General features: G+C 35.5%; 3 protein-coding genes across 16 annotated transcripts; 1 reads left to right on the top strand and 2 right to left on the bottom strand.

Moving 5' to 3' along the window:
- Positions 1 to 595: 595 nt before the first annotated feature.
- LOC107813659 (uncharacterized) lies at positions 596 to 7,088 on the top strand. Of its 8 annotated transcripts, none has more exons than XR_001654400.2 (5): positions 596 to 817; positions 2,657 to 2,856; positions 5,288 to 5,763; positions 5,870 to 6,076; positions 6,576 to 7,088. XR_001654400.2 is itself a non-coding variant. In XM_075217489.1 (4 exons), exons 1-3 carry the CDS (start codon positions 661 to 663, stop codon positions 5,765 to 5,767), a joined length of 837 nt encoding a protein of 278 aa, XP_075073590.1. In that variant the 5' UTR covers positions 596 to 660; the 3' UTR covers positions 5,768 to 5,790; positions 5,870 to 6,212. The 8 variants fall into 8 exon arrangements, 3 of the variants coding, with proteins under 3 accessions (XP_075073590.1, XP_075073587.1, XP_016494428.1); XR_001654401.2 differs by having other exon boundaries at positions 6,798 to 7,088; XR_001654402.2 differs by having other exon boundaries at positions 5,870 to 5,977.
- Positions 7,089 to 7,366: 278 nt separating this feature from the next.
- LOC107813657 (PHD finger protein At1g33420) lies at positions 7,367 to 10,304 on the bottom strand. The gene has a single exon (XM_016638941.2). The coding sequence runs from the start codon at positions 9,751 to 9,753 to the stop codon at positions 7,615 to 7,617; it is 2,139 nt and encodes a 712-aa protein (XP_016494427.1). The 5' UTR covers positions 9,754 to 10,304; the 3' UTR covers positions 7,367 to 7,614.
- A 2,758-nt stretch (positions 10,305 to 13,062) lies between these two features.
- On the bottom strand, positions 13,063 to 22,720 carry LOC107813656 (uncharacterized). 7 transcript variants are annotated; one of them, XM_016638937.2, is made up of 9 exons: positions 22,467 to 22,676; positions 19,415 to 20,150; positions 17,638 to 17,826; positions 17,422 to 17,513; positions 16,221 to 16,280; positions 16,039 to 16,108; positions 15,435 to 15,638; positions 14,763 to 14,825; positions 13,063 to 13,695 (listed from the first exon to the last, which is right to left on the bottom strand). In XM_016638937.2, exons 2-9 carry the CDS (start codon positions 20,111 to 20,113, stop codon positions 13,309 to 13,311), a joined length of 1,764 nt encoding a protein of 587 aa, XP_016494423.1. In that variant the 5' UTR covers positions 20,114 to 20,150; positions 22,467 to 22,676; the 3' UTR covers positions 13,063 to 13,308. The 7 variants fall into 7 exon arrangements, with proteins under 7 accessions (XP_016494423.1, XP_016494426.1, XP_075073618.1 ...); XM_016638940.2 differs by having other exon boundaries at positions 14,743 to 14,825; XM_075217517.1 differs by having other exon boundaries at positions 19,415 to 20,179; positions 22,467 to 22,605.
- Between the last annotated feature and the right edge of the window lie 3,488 nt (positions 22,721 to 26,208).

The raw sequence follows: 26,208 nt of genomic DNA on the forward strand, positions 1-26,208 counted from the left end.
AAATGAATTAAACATTTACCGATAACAGTATATTCGCTAAATAATAATATTATTATTAATTTCGTATTATGATCTTGTCATTATAAAATAACTTGTACCAAAGATCCTCCAATTGTATATTGCATAGAACTTATAGTTTGTTTGGCTAAGCTTCAAAAATTAGCTTATTTTGAAAAATGCATTTTTTCGCAAAAGTATTTTTGGCGGGATCCAATTTGTGTCTGGTTAATTAATTTAAAAAGTAATTTCATGCAGTAATTAGTGTTTGACCAAACTTTTAAAAAGTATTTTTAAGTATATTTTTCTCAAAAATATTTTTCAAAAAAGTAAAAGCTACTTTTCTCTATTTTTCAAAAACTGCTTCTGCTTCTAATTAAAAATATATTCTTCTAAAAGCTTTGGCCGAACAATTCAATTTGTAAAATTTTCTTTTTCGTCCTCGGAAAAGCTTGGCCAAACAAGTTAGAAATTAAGTTGAAAATTTTATAGAAGCTGAGCTAAAAATAAGAAAGAAATCAAGATTTTGAAAAAAAAAATACAAAAAAGTTTTTTTTTTTTGTTTCTTGCACTATATATATGTTATAATAATAATTTTATTACAAGAAACTTTTCTCTATCTGAACAACCGCTCCTTGTGAAAATACAGAGTAGAGAAGAAAAATGATACTGAATTATGCTTCTTCTGCGTTTGTCCAATGGAACAAAACTCCAAAGAAAATGGTATATTTCTCTGCTTCTGCTGCTAATTTAAATACGGAGAAGCTTAGAGAGCAATTAGACCATCTTCACAAGGAAGCACAAACCACAAGAAATAAAGGTATTATTTTGCCTTAATTTTTCTTATCATAAATGGGTTTGTTTGAATTTAGCTTTATGTTATGAAAATTACTTATTTGAGGATTTATGTGTGAGATAATACGAAGTTGGTGTATAAGATATTGTAAAGTTTATACCTTTAATTGATTTCTTCTTTTGGGGTGTTAAATTTAGTGTTGGTCCTGTTTGAATTTGGGATTTATGTTTTGTAAATTACTTAATATGAGTATTTAGATGTGAGATCTTACAAATATAGCTTTGATTGATTTCTACGTTTTGGGTGTTAAATTTTATGGTGTTTTTTTAATGAATTTGGACATTAGAAAAATTGAACTGTCATATAGGGTTCTTGATTCTGCGCTTGCAAGTTTTATAATTTATTAAGAAGTATTATTGAAAAGGTTGACTGCACCTCAAATGTTGTAGTTTAGATAATGTACTTGTGCCTGTAGGAGGTAGCAGAAACCCGATAGAATAGTCCAAGTACGTGCAAGTTCAAACATGGTGTGTAGGATGTTGTAAAGTTTATAGATTGATTGATTTCTATGTTTTGGGTGTTAAGTTTAGTGATGGGGTTTTAATGAATTTGGACATTAGAAAATTGAACTGTCATATAGGGTTCTTGATTCCGCGCTTGCAATTTTTATAATTTATTAGTAAGAAGTAATACTGAAAAGGTTGACTGCACTTCAATGTTGTAATTTAGATAATGTACTTTGTGCTGGTGGGAGATAGCAGGTGGCAGTGGAATAGTCCAAGTACGCGCAAGTTCACCTCAACACCATTGTCGTTTTAAAAAAGTGTTTAGACACAATAAGAACAAGATAAAAGGAAGAGAACGAACAAAAGGTGTCGAATGATGGCTGACTTGTCTTGTCTTTTCGTTTGATTGGCTTACGGATGGAAGGTTCAGACAAGAATTCCTAGGCCGAGTGTTGGGCTTTCGGGATCAAAGAATCTTAAGAATTGCCTCTCTTACTTTCATCTTTGGTTGATGAATTAAGATTGTCCCTCTATCTGAATGAAAGCCCGAGGATCGTGTAGTTGCAGCTCCGGGCACCATCAATTCTCTTACTCCTAGGTGTAGTACCACTTCCCTGGCTTGTTTGGGACTGAGGCGGGATTGTTGTTGTAGGTGTATTACCACTTCTATTCAGGGATAGGAGTAAACACTAGATGGTTCAAGAGCTTCCGCTAACACATCAAACAAGTCTAGATCACCACTTCTCTTAGTAATGGACTTCATTGAATTCCTCTGGAGAAACCACGACACTGGAAAATAGAAAGAATTTCCTTTTGTCTAAAAAATCTTGAAGGAGACGCGACTACATTGAACCTGATCATCTTAAATGGAATGCAAGCAGCAATGATTCAGTGAAGTCCTGTTATCGGCGACTACCAAAAACTGCTAGCACATTGAAACTTGGAATTGGAAGCATATTTGGAGTAAAATTCTGTTCAAATCTTTCAGTTGTTCTGCAGATTTCATTTTCTTAAAGACTTCACAAATTGCAGATGTCCGGCTGCATAGCTGTTTGTAGTATTTTCTTCATGTATGTAGATTTCCTTATTTTTATACTTTTACGGATAATTTTGTTCTTTGTTATGTTTCTTATCTATGTTCTAGGTTTTGTCCCTTATAGATTTTTATGTTTCTTATTATTTCACATGAAAAAGGTAGAAAGCTGAAATGACATGGTTATAACTATTTCGTCTTGGATCACTTTTATTCAATACTGTGTTTCTTTTTCCTTTAATCATTTAGTCATTGATTCGATGGACAGCATAATATTTATTGAACAGTTTTGAGTTCTTACTGATCAGAATCCTGGCTATTCAGCGAATAGTGCAAGATCGAGGCTACTTCGGTTGTCTGAAGCAGCGGAAAAATTTCGGCGACAAGCAGCCGTTAGTATTCAAACTGGAAAGGAGAATGACGCCAGGGAGCTACTTTTTCAAAAGAAGAAGATTATGCAAGCCATGGAGAAGTCAAAGAGCCGCATTGAATTGCTTGATGAACTTGCGGCAAAGCTTAATGAGGTATGGTTGACTATCTTTTAGTTTTCTCCTTTGGGTGGTTGCTTTCCTAAAGCTGAGGAAGTTGTTATGTTATCAAAGATCTAAACTCATTATGACACTTATCAAAAAAATAAAATAAACTAAAATAAAATCATTAGCACACTTCATAGATTCAAATCCCTACTCAACACGGTACCTTAAGGAGAATCCGAAGCTGGTTGCTAGCGGAAGTATTCCTTTCTGCAGGTTTGCCTCTTTCCTCATATGAAAGGGTTTAAAGATTGTGGTCTAGAACCTCATTGGGTGCCTCTATCTGTACAATGTAGTTGATGCAACATCAGATACCAAAAGGCGTTAAACTGATACAATTGTTTCTATCAAAATGGTTTTATGGTGTTGAGTTGTCATAAAAATAACCTGAGATTTTGATAGAACTTCTTAATGCCCCATGTCTTTGATTCTTTGATGGTGATATATGATCATTGATTATAGATATTGGCTGTTCTCGTAAGGTCACAAATTCAACTCTTGTAACAGCTCAACTAAATAACCAAAGGAGAATTATTCATTAATTTATCAGAGAGGGTATTTCTTTAGTTTACTGGATGTTGGTGAAGCAAATGAAATCTGTCATAGAAGATGATACTTTTGAGCTTTGATCAGTAGAACATTTTTAATTTGGAGAAAAAAGTAAGCATTTTTAGTTGTAGCTGATCAAGGATAAGTAATAAGGGAGATTTGTATCCTCGAAAAATACCTTTTAATTGTCTAACTTGCAAACCTTTTGCATCGCAGAGTATCCACAGCACTTTCTCAATTACTGCATTCCTCCTTATTTTCTCCAAAAAATGCTGGAGAGGAGGAAAAGGAAAGTTTAAATAAAGGGGGCATTTATGTCTTCATGTTGGTGCATACACATATAGTTTGGCATGTTACTATTCTAGAATTAATTTTAGAATTATTATGTGGATTGTAGATCCAAAGTCCAAATCAGAAAGTCCCGGGCCTTCTCGAGGAAGTGGTTCATTTCCTTGCCAGTTTTATTATGTGAGGAACTTAGTATGTAGGATCATCCCCAACTTCTAATTTGCTTATATTGGCCGTATATCATCATGCTTTAATTGTAGGGAATATGAACTTAAAAGTTGATTGCTAAATAATTTGTTGCCCGAGCAGTGCAGGGTACTTGAGGATCGCTTGAATCAATATTGATTGATTTAGCATCTGAAATGGTTAGTGTATTATTAATGCAGCACCTAGAAGGTGCTGTCGAAAGTATTTACATAGCGCCAAAAGTATATCCTTTCTATATCTTAGAAGGATTTGATACGAAACGAACACAAAAACACGAATATGGGAAAATAAGACGGAATCAAAGATGGGAGCTACACCCACATCAATTAGAAACTAGAACCAATTAGACTAAGAAAACCTAATTACCTCTCAGAATCAGTAAATTTAGACCCAAAGCTATTTGGATCCTCGAGAGGAATGCTTCCTCTTGCAAATCCAAGGGCAAAAGTGATGAAAAAGCAACAATTAGACCATAATTCCCACAAATCTAATCACTCACAAGCTAAACACTAAAATGCTCAAATTAAAGAAAGCAATTAATATAAACATAAATGCATAAATTCATAAAAGTAAATAAAGGGACTTCATCTCTATCAAGTCATCATTCATCAAGTCTAAGGAAAATGAGGGCTATAGTAGCTAGCTCATAATTACAAAAATATTCTTAATTAACTAAACTAGGGCTAGAAGATGCAATTCTAGTCTTGTTGCTAGTAAGTAGCCATGTCTTTCAATTTTTGTGGCCGCTCCTTGCAAATGGATGTCTTCCTTCACTCTTCAATGTGCTAGATTGCCATCTCTTCTGGATTCTATGAGTTCAATGACTGCTTCGGCATCATTTACATAGCTCCCTTTACGCCAAATCTAAAACAAAAGCAAACAATTTATTCTGATCTTCTGAATAGAATCTTTCTTGATGTACTTGTCCTTATTATATTTTGATTGTTGACAAGAAGAGTGTTTGAAAACTTAAGTAACTCTGAAATCCTTTTGTTCATGCAATGATATGCCTGATGTGGTAGCTGCTTTATTACATCTTATTTGAATATGAGTAGAGAATCCGCAAGTGTCTAGAGTAACAGACAAGGATGCTAAGGCTTCACATCAGCACTTAGCGTAACTTGTTTAGATATTGAACTTGATGTAACTATTGTCAACTTATGTTTTAATGAGCTACTTTTGTTGTAATTTAATCCCAGTATTTACTACTTTTCACAGTACTAAGTGAAGTGTCATTTCTTTCCAAGATGAATAGGTTTCTAATTAAAAAGTTCAGGTGAAAGAGCTACTCCCACTAATCATAGAACTGCATTTTAGTCAAAAGCTTCTTAAATATATATATATTATGCTCCCTTTTCATGACCTCGTCTATTTTCAGGCAATATCTATGAGGGAGAAGCAGTTAATCGGAAATGTTGCTTTTGACCTTGATATTGCTATAGATGATGCCCCAAGTCCTGTTCGAATAGTATCTCCAAAGGATGAAAATCCAGATAATTCAGATGAAAATGAAGACTTTGACCAGGAAACTATAAAATTAGATGATAGCCAAGAATTGCAAGCTCCCAATGATAATAATGCAGAACGTATAACTGATTATGAATTGAAAAATCTCGAGGTATCAACAAGTGGGAACATGTCCAAGGAAGCCGACAAGATCGATAGTTTAAAGGGGGTATCCTCATATGAGGAGTTTTTGGAACATATAGACCAACAACTAAGAGACATTGAAGTAGAGCTTATCACCTTTTTGAGATTTTCATCCTTAATACTTGAAAGCAAAGAGAAACTAGAAAACTCAAAGGTACAGCAAGCACTGGACGTTCTGGAGGGTGTTCATCAGCTTAGAGGGAGGTGATGTATAAGCAGATCCAGAAGCGAGTGAACTTTACTTCTCATTGCTCCACTTTTAGGTGGTTTTGTATATAAACTAGTCTCAAAAATCTGAACTTTTTTGCAGAATTGCAAGCATAGTGCAGAAAAAAGCAGGTGTAAGTTGAAGCTTTCTTTCACTGTATGCAATTCCTGCAGTGGTCGATGCTAAGGCAAAAGTTTAAGTGCGACTTCGGTAAGATCCTGTGCGCTCTCTCAGAAGATCAAGTTGCTGTAAGATAATAAGATATATGCTTCGTGAACAACAGGAGAAAACTACAGCCTTCTTTCAATGGTAGATATGAAATTCATCGTGTTCTTGTGTACTAATATATTTCTGCATTTTACCAGCTCCTTCATTCTCTTTCTCAATTGTATACTCAAGTAATCATATCTCAAGTATCAATTTTGCGTTACTATGTGCTCTATAAGGTGTTTCAATTTTTATAGCTGTATTTTTACCAAGTGTCATCTGATTGTTGGTTAGTGTGCTTCTGTTGCCCAAACAATCTGATCGTTGATTACATTTTGAACGGACAAAGATGAAAATTCTATGCAGAACTTGTGGCAATTTTTTTTTTAACTCATTCAGACAATCCTTAGGTAGTACTTTTATCTAGTATCTAGAAAACAGCATCTAGAAGAATGTACTTCTTTGCCGCTTTTGTTTTTTGGGTTTTTTTTGAGGGGGGGGGGGGCGCTCAGGCTCCCTCTTTCCTTTTGTTCGTATATAGTTATTCGCCTATTCGCCTGGGAAATTAACTTGTCATCAATCATTCATGCGAGGTCTGCAGTAGTAAGTTTTCAACAGATGCTGATGTACAAGATATCAAACTGATTGCTGATTTACAAGATGTCATCTTTTCTTATTTTCCTCATCTTCTTGAACTTGGACATGATCTACTCTCATTTACTGCAGCAGTAGAATATTACTTGGCACATTTTCTGTGCTCTGAGAACACTATATATGCTGTAACTTTAGTTTAGTTTATAACTCATCCTGTTGCTGATAAAAGCTTGGCAGTTTTTCTCGTGAGAATATGCCGGATAGGACATCTGATTGCAAATATCCTTTAAGGCGGGCTGTTTGCCAGTCTGATTGAAGTTGGAAAGCATAAAAAAGGTGCAAAACATTGTCATTGGATAAACTTTATCAGTGTATTCAGGCAGGAAACTGATATGATTTTTCAGTCATCAATTGGTTTCTATATCCACATTCAGGTTATTCATAGTAAATGTAGGTTACCTCTGTGCTTATGTTGCCCAAACAATTTGATGATATGTTATAAACCTTGTTTAATCTCTTACTGATTACTATCTTCTTCAAATTCTGTAGAGTACTATTCCATGTTATACTCTCAATTTTTTTATATCCTTACTGATACTATGCCTATGTCTACCTGAACTTTCTTACAATATTTTCTAGTTCTGTGTCAATTTGAATTTGCCATATGGCAAGTATAGTGAAGAAGATAGAACTGAATAAGATTATGTAAGCTGTACTTATGTGAACCTTGCATTGAGCATATCACTTTTACCATTTAACAAAGTAAATAATACCTTGAAAAAATTCGACACAAAGTAATAGGGTTTTTCCCCCTTAAACATGCACCTTTCTTTTTAAATAATAAAGTTAGATCAAAGCTCAGCAGTCTGAAGAATATGTACAAAAATGATACGAGGAAAGGGATAAAACTAGTCATTAGCTGGGGGGAAAATGGCCAGAGTGCACTGATGATATTTTTCTCTTTTGGCCTGGCCTGTATGTACATATTCTATCAGACCTGAAAAAAAAAGAAACATATACATCTAAAGAAAAAAACTCAGGGCACTTCAGGCAGCATTAGTCAAGCTCTTTCCTAAACCCCCGCGAGCGCCCCCAGCAACTGATTCATCCTTGCAATTCCCGCTTGTATTTGTAGTCTGACTAACACACCTGCACCTAAGGCAAATGAACCTCGCAGGAACAGCATCCAGGTCGGGTATGCCCGCACATCTGGTATGCTGCCAAACACCGCAGACATCACAAGCCAACATCCTCTCCCCATCATCATCCTTTGCTCCACAGAAGCAATCTACTGTCCATCTCTCAACTCCCCTTTCCATTCTATACCTGCTCAGTGCATTTTTCCCAAGGAACTTTCCTCGGACTGTGACAAACTCAGCAGATCCTAAAAGGAGTTTGACCTGAGTAGCTTCTTTCAGCCCGCTGTACCCAACTAACTCATCAGCTTGGAATCTTCTAAACATCAAGTATACATCTTGAAATGTCCTCGTTGCCTCCGCTTTCAAGTCAGAAATCGTAGCATCCGAGGGCAGAATCATTAATTCTGGAGGAGGATTTCTGGAATGCACATCAGAATGTTCCATGATATCCACCTCACATAACAGCTGGATAGAATCTGATTTTGGGATAGGCAAGAATCTCTCGGGTTGATATTCTTTCATAAATTGCTTGCAATCAAGAACAATTCTAGCGGAGCGAACTGCAAGTTCCCTTTTGGTTAAAGGAATATGATTTAACATTGTCTGCGGGTTTAGCATGCACTCATACAAGTACTTCAAATCTCGACGCAGATGTTCCTCAGATGGGAAGTTTGGAGTGCAAGGCAATCTGTTCCCATTTGTATTCACATTAACCATTGGGTTGCCACGCTCAAGTTTATACTCCATAGCGCCGGATCCATTAACACAGCGGGCATTGACAACCATCCCATCGGCTGCCTGTTTCCCATTGAGTTCCTTTAAGCAATAATCAAGTAGTTCCGGAGGTCCAGCTTTACAGACCGCACCTCTAAGAGCACGCCAGCTGACCCAATTAGACCCAGAGACAGCTCGTAGTACTCTAAACATTGCTTCTTCAACACGTAAAACATCATTACTGGTCCAAGCACATAAGACCTTGGACTTGGAGTCGCAAAGTTTGCGCTTCTTATAAGTGGAATTGTCATCAGCCCCCAATGCAGATTTGCGGGCATCACGAATTGAACTAGTCAAGAAAACAAACAGGTCTCTAATATTTACAAGTTCACCTTCCGACAAGGATTGATAAAACGAAATCAAATCCTGCAAACGGGTTCGAGGTTTCCTTCCTTGAGATAAAAATATGGTCAAGGGCAGAGAAGAAAGGTTCTCTACAGCTTGTTTATAAGCATTTTGAGTCAAACCAAAGCTACCAGCTCCAAACTGATAACCCCATTCACCATACCAGGGATGACCTTTTGTAAGGCAATGTAGCAGACGTAATTCCAAACCATACTTCTTTGAAACATCCATTACACTGATTTTTCTAGCTCCAATAACTTTACAAAGTCGATCCCAGAAATTCATTATATTGTTCCCAGAAAGCAACCTGGAGCCACCTTCTCTGCCATTTACCCTGAGAAGATGCCCATAGCCATTGGAATGGATCACAGCATGCAGAAGATGACTGTTATCTTCCAACTGATGGTACATCCAATCTTCAACATCTTCTGTAGTCATAACATGATTGCACGATTTGCACCTAGACTCAGATAAGTGAAGAGCTTCACCACAGCCGGCACAAGGCTTGTTATAACCGCCGATTGAATTTCCGTCTGACTTGATAATAAAGTGGAAACGCTTTGCACAAACTGGATTACTGCTCCAACCAACGACTCGGCATTGGTCGCAATAAACGGATCTAGATCTGGCGACGTCTTCTTCGATTACATCGAGGCAGACGATTGCCGGAGAAGAGTCCTCGTCGCCGTCGTCGTTGGTGAGGTCGCCGACGCGGAAGAGGATCTGCCACGTCAGCAGGTGAGGAAACAGCGACGAAGGCGGCGGTAAGAGCGCGTGCTTCGACAAAAAAGCCTTTACCGTCGTCCTGAACGGCTCGCTACTACCACCGCCGATACTGCCGACGTCGGGGAACGTGAGAAAGTCGTTGAGGTCCGCCGTGACTCTCCTCTTCAACCGCTTCATAGGCCTTCCATTCATTACCACCATTCTTGTCGTACTCCCCTGATCTCCGCGCGTGTCACCCAGATCTCGGCGCGTGACGTCGGTTTATCAGATCTGCGAAAGAGCGTGACGATGATGGAAAACAGATCTATAGAAATAGAGGAGGGAAAAGTCTAAGGAACGTTTGTTTCGGAGTGAGAAATTAGGGTTTGGTAAGTTTTTTTTGGGGCTTTTCTGTATTTTTATATTTATTTTGTTTTCTCTAATTTCGCAGAAAAATAGGAAAAATATTCTAAAGGCGGTGTAAAAAGGAAGCTGGACTATTTCGGGTGAAGAAATTAAGTATTATGAAGTGACTGAAATACCCTTAATGTAGGTTTCTTGTTGGAGAAGACAGCGAGGTTGAGATGAAATGACAGGTGTGCCCTTTGCTTTTTGAATGGTGAAGGGACGTGCGTAAAGTAATGCTCACTCTTGGTTCTTTTTCTATTCATGTTTTCGCGGAATTAAGGATAAAATCAGCGTATACATTACTCTCTCGGAGCCTATTTGTAGGATTATATTGGATTTTTTATTATTGTTTGTCGTTATACTTTGGAACATTAATTAAGTACTCTCTTCGGTCAACAATAAATAATTTTTTTGCATTTTTTTTTGTGTGCCAAAATATCTGATTTTTTCAGATTTCAAGAATGATTTAATTATTTTTTCCTACATTGCCTTTGGAGTAAGTAATATTGGAGTATGTGTTAAAGAGTGTTTATGTGAAAAGATAGTAAATATTAATATGATCAATTTCATTGCTAATTAGTGTTAAAAGATGAATTTCTTAATTTGTGTGAAAACAACCAAAAAATGATTTATTGTGGACCGGAGGGAGTATATTATAGACTATAATTAACTTTTACTTCTCAAATTCTTGCAACACATTAATTGAGTATATTATTGACTATATTAATAGCCCGTTTGGCCAAACTGCAAAAATCAGCTTATTTTGAGAAGTGTTTTTTTCAAAAGTGCTTTTCTCAAAAGTACTTTGGGTGAGAAGCAGTTTGTGTTTGACTAATTAGTTTGAAAAACACTTCTGAGCAGCAATTAGTGTTTGACCAAGCTTTAAAAAACTGCTTCTAAGTGTATTTTTCTCAAAAGTGCTTCTCAAAAAAGTAATTTTGGAGAGAAGCTACTTTTTTCTGCTTCTCCAAAACTGCTTCTGCTTCTCCTCAAAAACACTTTTTTTTCCTTCCAGAAGTTTGGCCAAACACCTCAAATTGAGGCCAAAAGTGCTTTTGGCCAAAAATAAGTTTGGCCAAACAGGCTATAACTTTTTCTTCTTCTCAAATTCATACAACTTGTTAGGATGGTTATTATGTATTGTTTCACAATGTATCGTATCATATTATATAGAATTGTATAGTATTGTTTTGATGACTACAACGTTTGAGTAGATTGTATCATTTTCCATTGTTTCATAATTTTACACACCAATAATTTGAAGAATAAATTTATATATAAAGATAAAGCATGATACGAGGTAGAGTTGTTAAGAAAAGAATAAGGTAAAATATAATTATTATTAAGGACAAAATGAGAGGAAGAAAAATAAGGTAATAACACGATCACACCAAATCAGTCATTATATAAAATGAAACATTTCACCGTTACATAAAGACCAATTTAGCAATATGATATAATAGAATTTAAATAATAATCAAAACATTATATTTAAAGTAACAATACAATATAATAGGTAACAACCATCCAAACAAGTTGTCACTCATAGAAAGTTGTAAAGACTTTTTGAAAATCAATTAAAACCTTTGGAAAGAAAAGATTAATAACTCCTTAAATTTTGAAAAAAATAAATTATTTTGGATCAAATAGAAAATACTAAAAAAATCAAATAAAAAGGAATGGAGGGAGTAGGGATTATCCAATATGTACTACATCCGGCAATTCAATTGAAAATTGATGCAGATTCTCTCAAGATGGTTATACTTCATTCTTTATTCGAGGAATAATCTACCTATTTGTGCAGAAAATTGGCATATGAAAATGTCAGTGGTGCATTCTCCAATAGGCAATGGATTTCTAGTAGCTATTGTTTTTTATAACCGTGATGTTCGGACTAGCTTGCGCGCACCTCGACTAATTTCACGGGATACCTGCCACCTCCCACCTGCAACAGATACCGGGTAACTATATCCACCAAAACTTGGATAGATGGGAAGAAATCACTTAGGGGTCGTTTGGTACGTGCATAAGAGTAATGCTGAATAGGATGTATTAATAATGTGATATTAGTTATATTTGCATTAGTTATGTTAACATATTTCTTTTCCATTGTTTGGTTTGATGTATTAAAGCATTGCACAATTTTTGAAAAAAGTGTGTGTTTACAAAAATACCCTCATAACCAGTCTATCTCTTTATCTTTTTAAAAGAAACATTTGTTGAGAAATATTTTTATATGAAAAAGGTTCGAAAAAGATATTTAATTTGTCTACCTATATGGTAGTATAGAGGTGAATATTTATTTATAAAAAAAGAAATGAAATACGCTAAATATTTATTTATTTAATAGGGGTATAATTTTATTTTCCACTTTCTTGAATTATTTCAAACATGCATTAATATAATACTCCCTCCGGTCCAAAATAAGTAATTTTTTGGTTGTTTTCACACATATTAAGAAAGTCACCTTTTAACATTAATTCGCAATGAAATTGATCATATTAACCTTCATTATATCTTCACATAAACACTCCTAATACATACTCCAACATTAATTACTCCAAGGGCAATGTAGGAAAAAAATAATTAATTCATTCTTGAAATCTGAAAAAATCACTTATTTTGGACCACAAGAAAAAAGCCAAAAATCACTTATTTTGGACCAAAGAGAGTAACATATTTTAAACAAGCATAAATTTTGAAGGGCAATTTTGTCTTTAACTAAACTAATGTATGCATTAAAACTCATTGCATTGTTAATACCATGATTTCTTATGCATTAGTTATGCATATAATAATACCAAATAGGGTGCATAACTAATGCATAAGTTTAAAAGGCGTACCAAACAAGATATTATTAATACACAACGTTAATGCATGCATTATTTTATCTAATGCATCCTACCAAATGACCCCTTAGTGTTTTTTTGCCTCCGTTGGATTTAAACTCGAGACCTCATAATTCTCACTTACTTCATTGACCACCAGGCCACGCACCCTTGGGTGTGAATTTCTAGTAGCTATTATGTAGTATGTCTAGTCATCTCTCTAGTTTTAGAGGTCGCATGTTAATTTAATAACAAAGGGTGTCACTGCACCGATGTCAAGTTGTAACAACATATGTTGCTCGAACTCTTCAAAATATTGTTAGATGTATGTCGGATGCTCCAAAAGCAATGGATTCTTGGAGGATACAACACGGGTGCCGCAACACTTTTAGAGTGTCCGGCGCAACATATGTAAAAACTAACCTGTCAATACAGTTAAGAAGCATGGTGTTTCTTTTTCCCCTTTTACCACTAGTGACAACATACAAAATCTTTCCGAAGTTTTCATCATGATGCAGTATTTAGACAAAAAATGTTAGGATCAACTAATTAAGACATATTTATCTCCATCTGATAATAAACCTGTAGCACCGGCTGGCATCTTAGCTTCTGAAGCATCCTTTCGAACCTGAGCATGCGATTCAGCTTCGTGCTGGAACATCTTGACGAGTTCTTGTAACTCTAGTCTTCTAACCTCGACCTGCTCCTCCATTACTGGTTTTTTCAATCCAAGATAGATCAATCCAATAGCTATCAACACAGCTCCTAGCAAGACAAGAGCGAGCGAGAAGAAGGCAAATGCATATGGGGAACCCCCATTTCCAGGAATTCCATCCACATTTATCCCAAAGAGCCCGGTGATAATAGAAAGAACAAGTCCACAGCCTCCAAATACACCTAGATTATGTTGGACACGAAGGCTCTGATCCTGAAGTTAAAGAGGTTCAGAGTAAAAGCTCAATAGGTGTACATGAAAGTTACTGTTTAATAAAGATGAATACTCCTAATACACGTCAGGAAATGACTGATATGTCCAGAGCAGAAATGAAGGGCAGGGCAACCCGGTGCACTAAGCTCTCGCTATGCGCGGGGTCCGGGGAAGGGCCGGACCACAAGGATCTATTATACGCAGCCTTACCCTGCATTTCAAGAGGCTATTTCCACGGCTTGAACCAATGACCTCCTGGTCACATGGCAGCAACTTTACCAGCAATGCCAAGGCTCCCCTTCGCCAGAGCAGAAATGAAGAAAACCATTAAAATACTTTTTTTTATTTTGGTTCTTTTATTTCTTGGGTCTGTTGGTCTAGCAAATGTACTCAAGAGCAAAGTTTAAGTCGGGTGATACACTGATATTTCATCATCTCACTGTTTTATGAAGCTATAGTAAATCTCTAGTATTGATATTTCTATGAAGTAATAACACCACATGGAAACAGCTTCATTACGAAGCTGCATATGAAAAAAAAAGTGAATTAAAGCCATGATGGTTAAAGAGAAATATTTATATAGTCTATTCTTAAAAGAAAAAAAAGATTTATATAGTCTAAAAAATCGAGTTTTTGAACTTCAAACTAAAGAAATTTCTGAAATTGTGAATTATTCAAAAAGTTAATTGCATGAAGAGAATCATATTGCAGTTGATACGTCAATGCAGAAGTTCTAGCTGATAATAAACTCAATGTCGTGCATAAAGATTGATGTTAGACACATGTCACATATTAATCTGTCATGGAAGTATGAATAGAATGATTTAGTGAATAAACTTAGAAGCATGTAAACAATATAAAAGACATACTAATGGTTGCTAAATGGTGGATACAGATAGTATTTATTAAGATTCTATTCTTTTTTCTTCTTTTCAGAAACTAAATAGCGATTATATCTTAATTTTGTTATGAATTACCCTATTTTCAACTCAACAATTAAAGTCTTACCACAAAGTATTCTATATATACATATAAAACATATTTTACTTGTATATTCCAGACCGTACAAGCCTCAAGTTAGCTCTGCCATTGAGTGTACTGTCCCCAACTCCCCACAAAGCCATAATTCCCTGATCCACCAATCCAGTAAATGATATCAGTTATGAGAAGAATGTATAGACGTTTCACCACTCAAACTAGTATCGTTTATTCACGTCGTCTCCCATTACATTTCTTATTTTAATATGCCCCTTTATACGTCAGTGGTGCCACTCATAACTTATTCCCGTAATTACTCTCTTCCAATGCGTACCTATTACGCTACGTGACTTAATAGTGGTGCCACTCATAACTTATTCCTGTACCGCTTACCCCATGTGACGTTCATTCCAAGGGAACCTGACACCAGTTTTACTGGCTACCCACATAGATATTATAACTCAAGAATATATATATGTAGACAATTTGTCGAAAATAAACCATCTAGATGTGATTGTTCTGCATCATCATTTTGATTTTTGAATGATAACATTAAACTGATACAGGATATAGCTAATTAATTCGACATAATCAGGCTCATTTACCACAAGTTAAATAAAATAGACAAGTTGTGCCATGGAACTTTCAACTTTAATCACATATTTGGAATATAATTTTTGTAGTATTTGGAATAGAATTTTCAAAAAAAAATAAAATAATATTTGGAATAGAACTTTATCATATGCGAACAAATATGGCACCTGTAACCATGCGCGGACGGTACTCTGCATGACATCCTGAATTGTAAATAAGCGGCCACGAACCGCTTCTTGCTCTTCAATCATCTGTCTTGTACTTTTTAGTATTCCTTGAAGCAAACTCCTTACAGCATTTCCCCTCAGATGTTGGAGAAGCTCGACTACAATCTCCTCTCTTGCATGTAAAGACCATTTTACCCGTATAACCTTGACGGAAAAGAGAGCATATTGGTTCAAGTCTGACACATAACATGCTTTTAAACAGTAGGCTGAAATACAAAATCCTCTCAAAGATAAAAAGGAAGTTCATAGATATTCCTATACCATGAATAAATCAAGGGAACTAGTAGAGAAGACCTGAATGACATGTATAGTGTTAGAATTATTTTCAAATGTTTAAATTGTCTTTGTTGTACTTTTCACCACCAATCAAAGTGTTATGCTAAGACTCAGGAGGAAGAGTCTCACAGAGCGAGACAAGCTTTCTTAGAATGTTAATTGCTTTTCTACATTTCTCTTTTTCTAATTGGCTTTGGCATCAATCAGAATAAGCACATTTTTTATGCTCTGAGGGATCAATTTCCTACAACCATGAAACTAAAGGTACCTGTGTTGAAAGCCTTCTAATTTCTTGATTCAAAATTATACTGAACAAGTGCATATCTTCATAGGTTCTCCTGTTCAACAGGGTTTACTTCATAAGTCAATAATGGAAGTGAGTAACTAAACCAAGTGCTATGTACTTTTCGTTTCGTTGCAAAAACAGTCCATAGACATGAGAGCGAAAACCTGTTCATGAACTTTAGTTCAGCTTCATCAGCTGCCCCAAAAATATACTTCCGAAATAACCTAAAACAAATGCATATTAGATAGTTGAAGAAAATCTACAATCATAAATTCCAAGCAACTTTAATCCAAAGTGAGGAAATTATAGGTAATTCAGCTGTGAACCATAAATGCAGAGTCTAAAGCAATCGATAAATTTCTATAGCGCCTGCGACAAATTCAAGCAATAAAGAGTAAATTTTACAATTTTTAATAAAGTTAAGCAGCATCAAATGTAAAGGTCAAAGAGAGTAGTTGGATGGAACAGAAGCAAACAAATGACATTGTACTAAGTATAAAAATTAAAATAAATCTTTCAATAAATAGAAAAACCAAAACTGTCACTGTCTAGCAGTGCATTAAAACGTCCACCTACAATTGTTTTTGTGTGTGTAAGAACGTCCACCTACAAATTAAACAAGTACAAATAAGGTTATGTCATGAACATGTTTGCTCGGATGGTACTTGTTCCCATCGAAAGCACTCCTATTTACTCTGGATAACTTGTATTTGCTGAATATGTTTAATATAATTGATACCATCTAAAGAAAGAAAAAGAACAAGAGATGGAGAAACATCAAAAGGTGACACGAAGCCAGCAAGAAGATGCAATTTGTTAAAATCAAGCGGAACTTGCAAGAAGTGAAACAGTATTAAGAAAAGAAATATGTGCAGATTAACTAAAGCAACAGTTAAATGGTGGAAAACCTTTAAATTAAGAAGAAACAAAAGAAGAAAATTGAATAACCAAAAAAACCAAAAGGAAAAGATAATTGTAATAGTGATCACAAAAGAAGAAAATTGAATAACCAAAAAAACCAAAAGGAAAAGATAATTGTAATAGTGATCCTTAAAAGGGAACCTATGCCAAAAGAGTTACAAACCAAAAAAAAAACAAGAAATACAGAAAAATCATTTTTTGTAGAGTCAAAGCTATTACGCTGATCAATAATATCTCCCTTTTCAACCGGCTTCAAGCTTTTTATATTGGAAATGGAATATAATATGGTTTGAAATCAGATGAATTCAATAGATTTTGGCAAATAGCAATACAATGAACATGAGGTCGTTGGTTTGCTAGAACATGCAGTCAGAATAAGCGGAAAAATTTTAACATAATGAGATCTGAAACACAATAGAACATGAAACAAGGGAAAATTGACACCTGTCATCCCACCGGGCCAGGCGACAAGTTAGGAGTGCTACAACCTCATGAATTGTTCGTGGGACATTACAAGAGCCCGCAGCGAGTAGCTCCTACGCACCACATCATTAAACTATGAGAAATCTATAATTAAACAGTCCAAGCATTAAACTGTCTCCACTCTCCAGTAATGTCAAACAGATGATAGACAGAAGGATAGCTTGCTCATTGACAAACCTGAACTTCTGCAATACCTAACACGTTGATATTTGATGCAGATCCTTTAACATGCAATGCAGTTAACAAGAAATTGTGTGCTTGCCATGATCGTAAAACAACTGGTATATCATCTTCTTCAATAAAAGGATCACCAACTGACTGCCCCAAGAGCTCAAATAGTAGTCCACCAGCAACTCTAACCGGCACCTGAGCCCAACACCGCAAGAAGTGAAAGGTTATAGAAGCTCAAATCTGTGGACACTAGTTTTCACATGGAAATATAATAATCATCGTAATTCAGATATAATTATTTAAACATTAAATCCTTTAATGATTTATCACGGATTCCTCCTTCAATTCAACCAGAAATATTGAATTTCCTATTACAAACTCTCATGTATTTAGGCTAATAGAACTTTTAGGTCCAAATTTAAACCTCAACTAAGAGCCAAAATATTTAAATAAACGTTTAGAAAAAGCAAAAAGCTGTCTGTCATAGCTCGATTTTTCCTTCTTTTTCCTCCATAGTTTTTTGTTCGAAATATACTCTTTTTATATCATTGTTCTTAGCAGAGTTCACAAAAATAAAATTGGCACGAATAAAAGGAGATCCATGAACACCTCGGACACAACATAACGAACTCTTGTGGTATGATGCTTTCTAAGTTGATAGAGGCACTGGCTTTTAATGATGTTCTTAAGAAATAAGCTACCATAATATGAGCTAGGTTTTGGGATAGAGTTAGGCCCAGGATCCATTTTCTCAACATGATATTAGAAACTCATCTTTTTATTTACTCAATGTTAGGTCTCATCTATGTTATATTGCACATGCTCCAAATGTCCGGTCCTAGGCGTGAGAAGGGGTGTTAGAATATCCCAAATTGGTTGAAGGAATGAGTTATTGCCTCCTTAAATGGTCTTAGGAATCCTTAACTTATGAGCTAGTTTTAAGAGTTGAGTTACGTGCGAGATCCATAAACATGGTATTAGAGTCAGACCCATCTCTATTCTTTGTTTACCCAATGTTCGGCCCCCAAGTTATATTGTCCACGCTCCAGAGTGTCCAACTCTGGCTTAAGGAATGAGCTTAGGGAATGAGTTGTTTATTTTCTTATATGGCCTTGGTCGATCCTCACATCATGAGCTAGCTTTTGAGGTTCAGCTCAAGGTTCATTTTCTCAAAAAAGTCAAACTGTGGAGAGAAAATGGTCTACAAAATCAAATGACTGGTTGCCAGGTTAAAAGACAGAATATCTAACCTCAATGTTCTTAAAGACCGGTGTTGGACCACTTTAAGCATGCCATTTAGCAAAGATAAGATCCCATTACGGACTGTCTACATTCGTTCCTCCCCTATTAACCCCGTTGTTATGTCATAAGGAGCCATATATACATGTAATATGTATACATCGGGCTTGTCTAAGCATATTTTGGTTCTTATTCTGAGCAGCCTCTAGAAGGCCTAGAAGCAGAAGTGGCTGGTCAGTGATATATTTTATAAGATAAAACACCATTACCTGCATTTCTTCTTTCCAAGATCTTCAAAGTTATCAAGATCAGATGCTTCTCTAGGTCATTTTAAGGACCAATAGTGTACCTCCTGAGGTAGTTTTAATCCTCATAAAGTTCTACATACTAAAAATTAAAAGGAAGGAAAATTACCAGAGTATCCTGGCAGATTATGCAATAGGTTAGATATCATGTTGCTATTAGGAGCAAAAAGAAGGTTTAATCTTCCCAAAGTTGTTAGCAGTATAGCATGCTCGAGTGTAAACTTATACAAGCGAAATACCTCATAGAGAAGGTGCTTCATACGTTCACTAATCAGCTTGCTTTCATCTCGCAAGGCAATACTTATGGCAGGATGTAGCCACTGAGCATTGTTCAACCATGCATTGACGAAAGGGTGACCGGCAGCTACATGACACCACCAAGTTGGTCCAACCGGGCGTTCCCAGTATGGAGCTGCAACATCTGCTACAGTGACATCATCTTCCTCATCGGTAAGCTCAACAGGCTGAGAGGCCCAATCAGTATCAACATGCACTGTCTGAAGCAGCTCAGATATTCTAGCCCAGCCTATTGGTATCCAGTAATTACCAGAAGACCTTTCTCGGGGATTATAAGGATAATCTTGTTGATAACCTTGGACATGCGGGTTCTCAATGTCAACATATCCAGACTCTGTATAATAAGGTTCTATAAACTGATCCTTGTCGACATCTTGGGGTGAGGAATAACTCGCTCGACTTTTAGATAGTGGTGGCTTTTTAGGTTCCCTGGCAGCATAATGTCGTGCAGAGTGATTTTTAAAAGTGGATCTTGATTCATTTGTCTTCCGTTGGCCACGGACAAATTCAAAGGCACAAAGCAGGCCATCTGTCCATAACTCACTTCCCAGCGTGACATCTCTGGACAGTTGCTGTTTATGATTCTCTTGGTTCTTCATGCCATTGTTCATTTCTGCACTCTCATGAGTAACACTACTCATTTCGCTCCCCCTTTTAGTTTCAGCTTAGCAAGCATTCCTGAAATACTCAGCAATAGATGGACTAGTCTGAAAAAGGTCACAAAATAAAGGAAGACAACAACGATAGAATCATAGATTATCAGCATTATTTGAGGATTGCAAGTTAACATTTTGCCTAGACCAGATTATGTTTGTAATGTAATCTCATGAAAAACCATTTTAACAAAAAATTAGAGTTACTCCAATTATCCAATCGATTCGAGCAACAATAGGTAATACCATTATGTCATAAAAACTAAAGGTATACTAAGACCAAAGGAACTAATGTTGCTGATATGAAAGCTAAGTTGCTCGGACTCGGGTGGGGGCATCCGATACGGGCACGGATCCTGGTGTCGAATTCGGCAAAATCCAAATTTTGAGATTCAGGGGTGCGGATTCAGGTATGGATACGAGTGCGGGGGTTCGGCTAAAAAAATTCAAAATTAGAAAAAAATAGAGCTATAAAGAGAAAAAGAAAGCCATTCAAGGCCTTCCACCAACTCTCTTTCTATATCGCTGCTACTGTCTACCAGAAGTCCGAACTCAGAACACGCCCCCTTGAATTCTTGGTTTTTCTGAAACACAAAGCAGCAAATATGAGACAAAAGTACTACAATATTGAAGGTATGCCATTTCCCATGTGTTAAATATGTTTCATTTTTAATTTTGAGAAATCAAAATCTCAAATTCCCCCCAAATTTTTCGATTGACTCAGGTAAAAGTATCCAAAGTTAGTTGACCGAATCCGAGACGTATCCCGCTCCCGCTCCCATCCGTGTCGAGATGAGTGCGGCACCAAAAACGAAGAGTCCGCACAACTTAGTATGAAAGATACAATTTATCACTCCTTCAATACCAACTAAAGATATATACAAGTACCAAAGGAACTAATGCCGCTGATAGGAAAGTCAAAGGCTGTACACCCACTTATAATTCTACCACTTCAATTCAACGAAAAACAGGATGAAATTATAAAAGATTCCATCTCCCCCAAGTATCACTGGTGGTGACTAGAGCAGCAGCAAATGATGGTAATTCTTGTTCATAATAAGCCGATAAACAGCAGGAATAACATATTCAGGAGGTATCACTTATGGTAGAAGTTATGCACAAAACTTCATGCACTAATTATTCATCAACACTCTCGATGATTGTCACAAAATGGTGTATAACCAATATTAGAATTAGCATTATGGGAAGAAGAATGGTTTTCAGCAGGTAACTCGTACCAAATTGTGGTATTATCTTTTTACCGAAACTCAGACTGAATATGCATGAATGAGACACATTCACCAAAAGTTACATAATTTGTGCTTTTAAGGGTCATGTATAGTAGTTCAGCCAGAAATCCACTGAAGTAGTACACTTTTTTTTTTTGGATACATAAGAAAATTTATGAAATGGTGAGAATTAATCCACTGAAGAAGTACACTTCGAGAGTGTATCGTGCATTCAACAGTTAAAGGTACATTCCTAGACACATGTTTTACAAGGCATAACAATGACTGAACAGAGAAAAGAACCAATGAAGGGAAATATTTTTCTTGAAAAAGTCATTTCTGGTGTTACAGAAAAATGTTTTCCAAAGGAAAAAAAAATTCCACAGAAAGGGAAAAATTGTCCCTCATTTATGAGGGGATTTTATCTTCTTTACAATAATCCCAACTCCTAAATCCCTACATGTCACTTGCTCTAAGCCTCTAACCAACACATACACATTAGTATCAAACTATAACACTTAAAAAAAATCATAAAACCTCTTTTCAAGGCGCCTCAATACCAAACAAGTAGAGATTAGCTATATGAATCCTCATAGACCATGTTCCGCATTTAAACTCATCTTAAACCAACATTATACAACATAAAACCAAAAATGAAAAGTATTAGACATTCTCTACAGGCATACGAATCACTAATAGGGCTAAAAGACTCCTAGAAAGCATAGCACTTAATGTAAAATTCCGCCATAGCGCACGTCGGAGGTCCAAGTCCGGATAAAGGAGAAGGGTTGAAGTCAGCGGCGGCGAAACTAGGAATTTCCTCAAGCGCGTTCAAACTTGAAAGAAGGAAAGAAGTGAAAAATTCTGCGACAAAGGGTGTTCTCTATATATTATACCTCTAAAAACTAATATTTTACCTATATATCCAGCGTAAGTTTTCGACGAATTGACCACCCTTTAAGACATGTAGCTTCGCCCCTGGGCTGGCAGCTAGCGTAAAACTACGCAATTCATGATGAATTTGCTGATAATATCATCAATCTTTCATAAATTGTACATTCTCCAAACATGCTTCGCTATATAAATCGCAATAAACGTTTAGGAGAACTTACGAGTAGCGAGGGTGAAGAGTGATTGGCCCCAGATGAAGAATTTGTCCCTTGAATTCCAGAATTTTCCTGTAAACTTCCCTCATATATTCCTCCGTTTCTTCTATACATGCCAAACTGCCGCAATCTGCTGAGGCTGACTGAAACCCAGCGCCCACCGATCACTAATCAATTCAAAGCGCCTCGCCCTCAATTTTATCAACAAAAACGAGTATCTAAATAATACTTTTTTTATATTATTTAAATATTTTTTACGGGTGAAAATCATTTTACCTCCCACAAGCTTAGTTTAAAAATCAAACTCACCTCCAACTTTGAACAATTATCATTTTCATCCATTGGTCCTAAGCAATATTTATTTTACCCTTAATATTTTCAACTCTATATACTATTTTATATTATTTAAATATTTTTTAATATAGGTATTTATTAGTATTATATCTTATTATATAATTTAATCTAAGTTCACTAACAATATATAACTAAAATGTATTGCTAAAATATAATTTAATCTTACTATTTTATATTATTTAAATAACTATATTATAAATTTATTACAAAATATATTGATACTTTATTATTATATAAATTAAAATACATATAATGTATGTCGATCTGTGTGTGATTTTAAGTTTTACTATTTTTATTATTCTCTATGTTTATATAAATTTTTGAGTTTGATTGTCATTACTAGATTTTTTTAAAATTATAATTAAAGTTCATGTAAAGTGTAAATAAATATTTCTGCAAATTTATTTATAAAATTTACCTCTATTTTACGCCCATTATTTTTTTAATTACCCGCATTGTATAATTTATAAAATTTTCACTTTCTTTTATCCTCAATTTTGTAAATAGATTGAGTTTTGATTGTTATTAATAAGATTACCGATACGAGTAAATTATTTATTGTAATTTTTTTCTCATTTTTTTCATTATTGACCATCATTAACTTATATGCTTGACTACTACTTCTCACTTTTTGTGGTTTCGAATTTTTTTTAATTTGTCTATAGGTAAGTCGATAATATAAATTAAAATAAAAAATGTCATTATATTAAAGAATAAAAATAAGCGATAAAAATTGTAGAGAGCAAAATAGGCATTTTAAGAAGTTACCTTTGGCATGAGAAGTAGAATGATAATTGTTCAAAGTTGGAGGATGAGTTTGATTTTCAAAACAAACTTGGGGGATGTAAATGATTTTCACCCTATTTTAAGATATTGTTATATTATTTAAGTTGACTATATTTTTTCAAATACTTTTAAAAAAAATTTACACATATAAGGAGGTGTGAGTAGTTGGCTTTGGCGGGTATGAGAAGAGGTAGAGGACCTAAGAAGTATTGGGGAGAGGAGATCAGGTGCGACATGATGCGACTTCAGATTTTCGAGGACATGACCCTTGATAAGAAGGTGTGGAGGTCGAGCATTAAGGTTGAAGGTTCGGAGATAGTTGAGCATTTTTCTACTTTGTACTAGGGTGCGAGGCTAATCTGATAGTGTTTTGTCCTAGACTGCTAGTGGTTCATGTTGTGTTCGTACTATTTTTTGTTTTCATAGTATCGTAACTTTTTTACTGGTTATTGTTATTTCTTTCCCATATATTTTTTGGTCCTTACGATGCTGGTATTATCTTTCTAGCTTCTGTTGATGTTACTGATCTATTGTGTCTTTTCGTCTTCTTGAGTCGAGGGTGTAAGCACGTGATTTTTGCCCTATATGAGAATTACTCCCAAAAAATTCAAAATAAAATGATTTTCCTTGGTGTGCAATTTTGAGAATTTTTGTGACATTTTTGGATAATTATTTGTATTTGTCTGTGCATGTTTATTTGTTAAATTAATAAAAATACAAAAATATGTCGCATTTTGCATGTAGGATTTTATTCTACAATTGTTAGTAATTAAGTTTGTTTTACAAAAATTAAAAATTACAAAAAATAGGCATCTTTTGCATTTTTAGCATTTAATGTCCAATTATACAATTTTATGCTTAATTATTACATAATTGTGTGTTAATTATTATTGGGAGTTAATTTGCGCTTTTATAACTTAATTTAGTTCTTAATAATAATTTAAGAATTTTTAGAATTTAGTTTTAGAAAAATAAAAGAAGAAAAGAGAGCAAAAATACAAAAAAATCGGAATTGGGCTCCTCTTCTAATTCAAGCTACAAGCCCAAAAATACCCAACCTTCCCCATGACCCGGTCCATCTCTGCACGGGTCGACCCGGTCCGCCCCATAACCCCAATACCTAACCCCTCTTCATTTTTCATTTTTCCCAAAACAAAAATTAAAAAAAAACCTAAAAACCAAAACCTAAAACATAAACCACCCGCCCCCCCTTCTCTTCTTTATCCTCTCCAAACCACACCCCAAGCTCCCCTCCAATGGCTGCCCTCACCCCTCACACCCCTGCCCCCTCACGCCTCACCCTCAACACACACACACACGTCGTTCTTCATCGCCCTCACGACCCCGCTGCCACTGCTTCATCTTCTTCGTCAAGCTCGAGCTTGAGCTCGACACCCATGGCTGCCGCGTCCAACATGGCTGCTGCCTATTGCTCCTTCCTCGTCGACCTTCGTCGCTCATCGCTGCTCCTGCTTCACTGCCGCTGCTGGTTGCTTCTTCTTCACGTCAGCTGAACCCACCACTATTCCCGTCGCTGCTGTTGTTCCATCGTGTTGCTGTTGCTGCTCCGACGTGCTGCTGCTACTACTCCGACGTGCTGCTGCTGCTACTCCGACGTGCTGCTGCTGCTACTCCATCGTGTTGCTGCTGCTGCTCCTTTGTTGCTGCTGCTAGCTGCTTCTTCTCCATGGCAGCTTTGTTGCTTTTGCTTCAGTTCTCGTCGTCGCCAAGCACCCCTCCATCGAGCTTCGTCTATTGTTTAAGTTTCCGGGCAGATTCGAGTGATTTTGTTGCGATAATCGCTTCCGAACGGATTTGTTTTCGTTCGAGTTCGTCGTCGCTTCGATCCGGTTAGTGGGTTTGAGTTTCATTTTGTCCGTATTTTTATTTTGATGTTCTCGGATTCTAAAATCGGTAAATGTTCGATTCTTGCTTTGTTCATGTTTATCGTTGAATTAATTTTCTAGTTTGTTCATATGTTTTGTTTATTTAATTTTCAGATTCAAATGGAACTTTGATTAATTAGTTTTTCAGTTTATTTCATGTGCTTTTATTTATTTTTGTAAAAGAAATTGTTAGTTTAATTTTCATATTATTATATTTAGTTTAAATCGCTTGAATCCGTTGTTTGTTGTTTAATATAGATTTAATTCATGTTCATCTTTGTTTGAAGTTCGTTTTTAATCCAGTGATTTAATGAAGTTATGTTTTGGTTTTTAATTTTTGTTTATTTAGTTTGAATCATGTATCTTTGTTATAATTTTGTTGGACTTAATTTAGAAAGATCAATTGATTATTTGAAGTTTAGTGATTTGAATATGTTTATTTGTTTTGTGTAAGCTTAATTCGAGTTTAATTCGAATTTGAATAAAACTTGCTTGTTATTGTTGTTGAATCTTTTTATTTAAGTCCATACTTTGTTTGATTGTTCTTGAATCCGAAATTAGTATAAGTTTGATTTTCTTGTTTGTTGATTATCATTTTTGATTATTTCTTCAGTTTGTTTCATGATCTTGTTTAGTTTTAATATAGAAATTGTTGGTTGTAATGTTGTTAGATTTAATTTTAAATTTAAATGATTATTGAGTTTAGAAATCTAAATATACTT

The sequence above is a fragment of the Nicotiana tabacum genome, chromosome 1, assembly GCF_000715075.1.
Source record: "Nicotiana tabacum cultivar K326 chromosome 1, ASM71507v2, whole genome shotgun sequence".
In the NCBI taxonomy this organism is placed as follows: domain Eukaryota; kingdom Viridiplantae; phylum Streptophyta; class Magnoliopsida; order Solanales; family Solanaceae; genus Nicotiana; species Nicotiana tabacum.